The sequence below is a fragment of the Frankliniella occidentalis genome, unplaced genomic scaffold, assembly GCF_000697945.3.
Source record: "Frankliniella occidentalis isolate FOCC.00 unplaced genomic scaffold, Focc_3.1 Scaffold334, whole genome shotgun sequence".
Taxonomy (NCBI): domain Eukaryota; kingdom Metazoa; phylum Arthropoda; class Insecta; order Thysanoptera; family Thripidae; genus Frankliniella; species Frankliniella occidentalis.
This window is the reverse complement of record NW_026267457.1, coordinates 317,094-325,780: the sequence shown is the minus strand read 5'-3', so window position 1 is coordinate 325,780 and position 8,687 is coordinate 317,094. Positions and strand designations below refer to the sequence as shown.

General features: G+C 65.6%; 1 protein-coding gene across 1 annotated transcript in view; it reads left to right on the top strand.

The window, feature by feature from the left end:
• The first annotated feature begins 1,517 nt into the window (after positions 1-1,517).
• Positions 1,518-8,687, top strand: part of LOC113211564 (ecdysone receptor) — a 41,775-nt gene continuing 34,605 nt past the window's right edge. The window contains exon 1 of the mRNA XM_052274087.1: positions 1,518-2,263. Within this exon, the coding sequence (XP_052130047.1) occupies positions 1,792-2,263 (472 nt within the window). The 5' untranslated portion in view covers positions 1,518-1,791. The remainder of the gene's footprint in view (positions 2,264-8,687) is intronic.

Below are 8,687 nucleotides of genomic sequence, written 5' to 3'. Positions count from 1 at the left end.
CTTTATTTGCTTTGGACAACGATGGGATTGGGCATTGCACCTCCGGGCATCCTTCCTCTATCACATGGCAACATAAAATTACTGATCCAAGCGATACGCTCTCGTGGAGAGTTCGACAAAAAGGCCGTGTTTTAACAATTTTAACGTTAAATATCTCAGCTTGTATTTGAGCCAGGGAGCCCAAATTTTATATTTAGAGTCAGGACGTGGTACAGAACGGCCACATAAAATTTCATCAAAATCGGACAACTTGTTTTTACGAAAGGTCCCCCCTTAATGTGGTGGTGTTGCGTACAGTAGCGCGAGTCTTGCCCTCTCTGTGTTGCGTTTGTTTGTCTAAGTTTGGTGTTTGTTTCTTCTGTTGCAGGTGAGTCTAGTCGCCTACTAGAGTATACTATGGAGGTGGAGAGCGGCCGAGCAGTCCGCGTGAGTCATTGAATGCGACTGCATAGAGCGCGGCGCGGCGTGTCCCGCGTGGCGCGGCGTGGCGCGGCCCGCCCACTTCGACTCGGATCCCTCAGGGGGCAGGGCAGGGCAGGCAGGGGCGTAGCGTGCCGGCTACCTCAGGAGGGGCCGTCCCTAACCGGCGAGGGGTTTCAGCGTGGTTGGCTGGGAAGTCCACTGGAGGACAATGTCTAATTCATATCGCGGCCGAGGAGTTTGGGGGTTTTCCGGGGAGGTTGATGCTGCGGAGGATCTCCTCCTCGTTGGGGTAAAGCGATTTCACCTTCGAGGGAACGGAGTTTATCCTTCCCAGATGTCCGCCCCGTCGTTGTCGTCGTCGTCGTGGACCCGTCGTGTCCGGCTTTTCGATCGGCTTGGCGCTGCGCCACCACCACCGGGTGCACCTCCCGGCCCAGCACTTCATCTCCTTTGTGGAGAATTATTTCAAAGTGTCTCTATAATGTGACACTCGCAGTCCCTCTGTGCGTTGCTGCCGCATTCTCGGCAGCATTCTTCTTCATTGCGATTTGCACCCCTCGATGACAGCATATGTGTGCGTGTCTGTGTGTGAGTGAGGGGATGCGCAGGGTCGTTTATTGAACCCGAGCCGAAGGGGGGAGCCGCAGCATCAACCCCCTCGGAAAAAATGGCTGTGGGGAAATGTGGGTGAGGAGTGCAGTGGTGCAGGCAAAGGGCCGGGGCACGGAGGGCGAGCAACAGACCTGCCTTGGGGTCGGCTTTAGGAGGGTTGTGGTGACGAGCCGAGCTGATCCCGGCCGAGCCGGGCCGGGGCGCGCGGCCGTGCAGGGGAGCCGAGCCGAGTCTTGGGGCCGCGCGGGGCCGGCCTTTACAGCCACAGGTTGGAGTAGAGGTTGGAGCCCTGACGTCACCCGAGTGCTGCTCCGAGTGCGCGCCCGAATGGCCCGATCGCGTCCCGAACCGGCGCGTCGAGCCGAGCCGAGCGCGGCCGAGTCCAGCCGGAGCGTGGCGGGCTGCCGCGGCCGAGGCGGAGGAGCCGAGCCGGGGCAGCCGGCGAGCCTTGGCGGTAGGCCTGCCTCTCGGCTGCGCCGTGTTGGTGCCCGGCTCGGTCGCCAGTTCGCATGTCGACTTGGTAGCGTTCGCACGTTCGTGCCGTCGGTACGGAGTTCGGCCCGCTGTTTGGTTGTGTGTCTGTGTGCGCGAGTGACTTAGTGGACGTGCGGCAGTGTGATCAGTGACGAGAGTGACTCTCTAGTGTCCTCCGTGTCTAGTGCACCTCGGCCCGGCCGGTCAGTATGACCGTGGAGTTGGCCGCCGGCTTGTGAAAGTGACGCGAGTGACGACAGTGTTTCGAGTGATTCAAGTGACATGATGATGACCGGGTTGATGCGTGGGGGCATGGGGGTCATGATGCCGGGCGGCCTCTGCGCCCCGGAGTCGTCCCCCGAGGTGACGTCCTCGTCCGGCCCCCTCGGCGCCCTGGGCCAGCTCGGCGCCCTCGGCTCGCTGGGGGTCGTCGCCAACACCTCCCACCATGGACTAGGGGGTCTTGGCGGCCTGGGGCACCACCCCCTCGGGGGCGGCGGCATGGGCAACATGAACAACAGTGGCGGCGGTGTCATCAGCCCCTCGCACTCGCTGGGCTCCTCTGACATCGGCGACGTAGACCTGGAGCTGTGGGACCTGGACCTCCAGGGCAACCCCCAGCCCCGGCAGAACCTCATGATGCACCACCGGCTGCAAGGGCTGCAGGGTCTGCAGGGGCTGTCCCAGGGCAACACCGGCTTCGGCACAGGCCACGGCACCAGCCAGTGCTCCGACACCAGCGAGTCCATCTCAGGTAAAGAAGATCTCCTGCGTCACTCCGAACGGGGCGGAACGGGCCCGGGCCCCTGCGGAGGGCCCTCGTCGTCGAGGGCCCCGCGCGCCCCCCGCGTGATGCGCCGTGCGAATAGGCGCTGACCTATTTAACGCCAACCGCGACCTAGTGGCTGCTATCACTATGCGTTATCACGCTTATCTTGGGGCTGGTGGTGTGGCGGGGTGGAGCCCGCGGTGAATCGCGCCCGGCCAGCACTCGATCCGATCATGGCCGCCCGCGTCGGGCTGACGGACCGCCGCCCGGCACGCCCCAGGCGCAGCGCGGAACCGGCCGATTCTGTTGAAGCTGCCGCCGCGCTGGATTACAAGGGCGGAGGCGGGATTTCCGCCGGCAGTCCGAGTTCGGGGAGGCCTTTTACCCATTCGGAGAAGCATCCCCTACGTGATGGCGTGAGCGTAGGGCAAAAGGGTGTGGCAGACGGGCAGAGAGAGAGAGAGTCGCTGGGATATGGGTCAGTCCCGCCCCGGCGAAAGGGATGCTCGCGCTGCCCGGCCCACCCCGAGCCCCTCCCCGGGCCCCACCCGCCGCCGCACCCGGACTGGCTGGCAGGGCAGGTGCTTTTCCTTTCTCTTCCATGTTTACTTGTGCTTGCTCATCGTCGTCGTCAATCGCTCGATCGGCTTACGCTGAGCTGCCCTGTCGCCGGCCGGGCTTGTCTTGCTGGTCGAAACGACGAAACTGTAGTATACGAGACGGGGCAGAGGGTTTCTTATTGTTCGCGATTTGTCTCAATCCCGAGGAAGGGTGAGGGCGACAGCGCGACACCTGCGCGGGCGGCGGCGCGTGACTCGGTGGGGGTGTGGTGGGGTCGTGGAGGTGGTGGTCGCGAGCCAAGGGGTCATGGGGGGGAGGTCGCGAGCCAAGAAGAAGAGGACGGCGGCGGCGGCGGGGTCGCAGCGCGACGACGGCCTCGGCCCATGGTGTTTGTTGAACACGTTATTGTAATGGTTATCTCCCTTGCAATGGCGGCGGCGGGTTCAAGGGGTGCCGCGCCGTCAGCCGTCCTGATACGGGATGCCTCGGCGAGCGCCCTCCCTCCTGCGGGGCGTGGCGGGGCGTGGCGGAGCCCAGCCGAGGTGTTCTTTCCTCCCGTGCGCCGGCCGGGTGATTACTCCCCCACCGGGCCGGCCTGGCTGTTTGCTATCTTACGTCGCGCGCTCTACACAAAGCATTGCGCGCTCTCCCCCACCCCCCTCCACCACCACCCGCGCTCGCCCTCTCGATGTGGGTTATCGCTCCGTGCATTTTTCTTTCCTCATTTTGTCCCCCCTCCCCTCCCCCCTTTATTCGAATTTCTCCCCGTGACCTGCGTCATGTTGCACGCACGGTGGTGGTGGTGGTTGGGTGTGGGGGCCCGGCGGCGGTGACCTCACCGTGCCCTGCCTGTATCGCGACCAGATTGGTTCGTAATTACCCGCCCATTCTCCAGCACCCCTTTGAGGGGGTGATTTCCACCCCATTCACGCGGGAGGGCGGGGGCGTGCGTGTGCGTGGGGTGGTGACGTTGGTGCGTGGGCAAGGGGGGTGCGTTTTGACGTTTTGACCGAGGTTCGGATCCCCCCGCGGCGGAATCACCGAAAAGTTTCCACTTTTTCTTTCTCGCTCTCTGCGGGTTGAAGGTTGTTTTCGGAGCCCTGCCGTTGATAAAGCGCCAGCCAGCCATGGCCCCCGTCTAGAGTGACACTCTGGCACGGGTATCGGACTCTCTCTTTCTACGCCGTGTGGGGAGCCCGTCGTGGTATCGCCCCGAAACTTTTCCATCAACTTGCGCGACCTGAAAATAATGATGATAATACTCGACAATAAAAACGAAGCTGCTCTGCGTAACGCGCAAACGAGGGCGACGACGGCCGGTGGCGTTGCGTCATGGGAGCGTTGGTCACGTGGTACTCTCCGGTCACACCGTGTGGGAGAGGGAGGAAGATGAACAGCGACAAGGGCTGCGCGGAGGAGAAGGACGGCCGTGAAATGGGATGAGGCTGTCTCACTCGATCACTTAGGCCCGTCTCCGGCCCGTCCGGCTCGGCCCCGCTCCGCTTGCGTCCCGGAGGGCCTCGGCTTTTTGTTTACGGCCGGGTCGAGTGAGTGGATTGGGGGGGCGCACGGCACCCTCGGGAGGCGCAGCGGCGGGGCCGAGGGGGCGTCCTGGAGCGGGCCGGGCCGCCGCGGTGGGTGGCGGCCGCCTCCGTCCTTGACCCGATCGCCTCGCCGCGCACTTGTCGCGCAGAGTCAGTCGATTGGGGTCGTGGCCGAGGCGCTGCAGCAGCGGCCCGCGCGCCTGGGCCTGGGGACCCCTTGCGCCGGCCCGCCACGGCCGCCACCTGTTGAGCCAGCGCAGCGCTTCCTGGTCTCGGCCACGGCCTTGGTGGTGCTGCGGGCGGGGTGCGGTGCGGGATGGAGCAGCTCATCCTTCTTTCCCTCCCTGCCTCCCTCCCCGCTCGTCCGGCCGGGTGGCCCGGCCTCGGCCCCGCCTGTGCTTGGCACTGGTGCGCAGGGATGGCCGCGTCCTATCTCGTGTTGACTGGGCCAGGGAGGAGGGAGGGGGGCCTGGGATTGGGATTCCCATGGAGGGCTTATTGCCTGCTCCTTGGCTAGGGGTGTGCAGTCGCGGAGCACGGGCTGCACCAGCACCAGACACATGTCTCTGGGCTGCACACGCAGGCACTCAAGCTGTTCCCCGCGGTGCTCGCGTGCGTGTCCGGCTCGCACAGCCCTAGCCGCGCAGCCCTGGCCTCGCCGGCCGCGTGCTGCTGCTGCTGCTGCTGCTGGTGCATGTGTGGTGAGGCGTGGCGTTGCGTGGCGTAGCTGGAACGCTGACGTCCGCGGCGTGTGCACTTTTTCTGCGCTGCCTTCGCACGCGAATGTCTTGGTCGTCGCGCGGGGATGAGAAAATAATGGGCGGAATTTTCCTCCTCCTTCTTCCTCCCCCCGTTCCTCCTCCTCGCCTTCCATTTCTCTCCTGCGCCCGACGCAGGATCAGTGTGAAGGCCCCGCCCCGCCGCCGCTGCTGGCGCCCTCGCCTGGGCGTGGCGCGGCGTGGCGCGGCGTGGCGCGGCGTCGCGGTGCGTCGCCTTGACGCGGCGGCGTGTGTCGTTTCGCGCCGATTGCCAATGACTTGTGCCCGCAGCTACCGGGCCTTCCGGTGTCCTTGCCTGTGTTTTTTGTCAGCGTGGCGGGGCGTGGCGGGCCCACGATGATACGGGCGCGCGTCACTTGGGCCCTTGCGCGCCCCGCGTCCTCTCCTCAAAGTCACCCCCGCCTGCGGGCGGCGGGGCGGGGCCGGCCGCGCCGGACGGAGCAGATGCTGTGCTCGCTTTATTCCAGAGGCCCTGATGGGACGCCATAAAAATGTTGTTCGGGATTCTGTCCGTCCGGTTTCCGCGAAGCGCCCGCTGCTGCCAGTCCGGCCGGATGGGTCGGGATCCCCCTCTCGGATCCGCCCCCCTGTCGTCCTGTCCTGTCCTCTCGCGTCCCGCACCACCGGATTGGATTAGCCTTTTGTTTCTGGCAGCGCGTGATTGATCGGGTTGCCGTTCAGGACCGCGTCTGGGAATGTCGGCCGCCTGCCTGGTGGGCAGCAGCAGCGTCAGCCCGGGGGGACTGGACCGGGGGCTTCGGCGAAGCGCCCGCCGCGTGGCGTGTCCTTCCGCGCACGCGGCTGTCCTGGCTCGCGGGGCGGGCCTGCGGGTGCGCTCGCTCCGCCCGCATCCCTGTCGCCCTGGGCGCGCTGGGCTGGGCACGGGGTGGTGCTGGTGACGACGCCTGCCTCGCGCGCTCCGGGTGCGCGGCTGCCGCGGCGGCGGATCCCGGACGTCGCTGTCCTGCGTCATCATAATGAATGTTTAGCTCGGCCGGCCTCGCCCTCCCTCCGGCAGGTGGTGTCGCTATCTTAATTAAACTAGGGAGCCGCAGGACCTTGAACGGGACGCCACCCGTCGCCACGCCCTCGTAGGGGGTGGTCCCGGGCCGACCCGAGCCCGTGGGTAGGGCTAAGCCGCATCGGCAACATCGGCTGCCCTGCTGTTCCCCGTAGGTCCACCGGGTCCGCCTGCTGCCTGAGCTCGCGCTCCTCGAGGGCCTCGTTATCACTTCTGGGAAGGGCGCGCGCGTGCGTGCGTTTCCTCATCGTGGACCTGCCCTGCCCAGAGTCGCCTGCCTCCTGGGGGTCTCCCCCGCCCGCCTCCTTCGCGCTGCTGTAGTCTGTCCGTCCGTGCTGGTCTCGTCCTGCTGCGCTTTGGTTCGCAAGAAGCGCGTGGGGCAGAGCCCTCCCTGGCTGGCCGGGCCGGCGGACTTGGACAGTGTTTTATTTATTTTTTGTCGAGGCTGCCGATTCGGCGCAAGAAGAGACGCTCTGCATGGCGCTCCTCCTGGGAAGCGGCGAGGCCTGGGACCGGCCACGGGGCAGGACGCGGGCCTCGGCGTCAGCAGCGGGGGTCGGGTGGCTCGGCCACCACCACCCCGGGTTCGATTCCCACTGTTGGCGTCATCCGGCCGAATGTACCTAATAACTCCCCCCTTCATATCTTTTTCCTGTTTTTTCGCGGAAGTTCACCCGTGCGCGGGCAGCGCGGGCAAGGTTCGCAAGCGGGTGGGCTGCTGCTCATTAGGATGACAAGTGGACGCCGCCGTCCACCACCTGGCCTCTGGCCGCGGGCCGCGCGTCTCTCTCGCACCCACAGTGACGGGGTGGTTTTCGCGTTTTCGGGGGGAGCAACTTCTCCTCCTCCTGGTCTCGTGTTTCTTGGACAAGGCGCGGCGGCGGCGGTCTCTCCCCCGCGACAGGTGCGCCGCCGCGCCCGCTGCTGCACCTGTTGCCGTGTGATTGTATGCTAGCAGCAGGGGGAGTGAGCGCTCCACTATCCGCACAGAGAATGAACCGGCGCGGAAAGTAAAGTGGTAACTGCAATAAAAAGTAGTATACGCAGGCCACGGAGCCACTTTCTATTGTTGCGCCTGCCTGCGGCTTGTCGTGGCCGCTTCGCCCACGTCTTCATGATAAGGATGAGGTGGTGCCCGTTACACTATCTATCTGACTTGTGTCTCTCCTCTGATTAGCACGCCACTCTGCGCGCCGACGCCGCCGCCGCCCGCCGGGCCCTTGCTGGTCCCCCCAGGGACGTGTGTGTGTGCGTCCGCGTCCTTCCTGCGCTAAGTGGGTCAGTGTTTCGGGACTCCCCGGCCCCCCTTTCCCTTCTCTCCCCCTCGGCGTGCATTGCTGCCCCTCCCTCCTTATTATGTTATTTTGTCTTCCGCCCGGTGGGAGGGGGAGGTGGGGGCGCTGAGTGCAGGGGCGCGCGGGCGGGCTGCGGCGGTGTGTCCGGGTCGCCGCACCCAGCAGCAGCAGCAGCAGGACGAGGGGCGGGGGCGGCAGGAGGTTCTCACTTTATGGGACTTGCGCAATACGGGCGCGAGTAGTACCCGACCGGCCCGCCCGCCTCTCGCCTCCCGGGTTTTTGCTGCCCCTGCCAATGTCATGGGCGGCGACCGGGGGGCCGAGGGCTGGGGGCCGGGCGGCGAGCTGGTGGGGGCGCCGCCGGTGTGAGTGGCGGAGCGCGGGGCCGGGCGGGGCCTCGCGGAGCTTAGGTGGAAAAAACTCAGACGAGGTTGTGTGTGTGTTGTATCTAGACAGGCATGCATATGGATGCGCCCGGCGCGAGCATCTGCATTGCGATAACGACCCAAATCGAAAGCTTCGACGGCTGGGCTCGGCGCGGCCGCCGCGGTCCGCGCAACACTTACCCCGGCGGCCGCGATGGCGGCGCCGCGGTCGGCGAGGTTTATAAATATCTCGCATGCTCTGTCTCGCTCGCTCCGCGTGTGTTTTGGAGGGGGAGGGGGCGTCATCTTGTTGCTGCCAGTGGTCGGCCACCTCGGCCGGTCGGGTCTCCGCGCCGCGCTGGCCGCGGCCGCGCGCGAGCGAGCGAGTGAGGCGAGCTCCTCCAAGGTCGAATCGGGCCGAAGCGAGGCGCGCGGGTTCGATGACCACCTGTTGGGCCCGGGTGGGCCCGGGCCGGGCCGAGCCGCGCGGAGCGGTGATGGGCGGGGGGCGAGTGCAGTGTGCTGCGCCACCGCGTGTCCTTGACTGACCCCCTTTACGGATATCGCCGCTGCTGATAACACGCGCGGCGCATCATCGTCTTGGCCGACGACTGGATTATATATATTGTTGTGAACCGGGCCAGAGGCACTGCGGTTGCACCAGGAGGCAGAGGAGGTCAAGTGAAAAGCAAGGATTGAGCAATAACCAGGTATTTATTGGTCTATGAGACAAGAGCAATTCGAAGCGCGGAACGGTGTGGAGCGGGGAGGACACGACTGTCTCCAAGCTCAGCCAAAACTCAACTGCCACGCCGAGTGCGGCCCGGTCCCCGGGCCGCGCGGC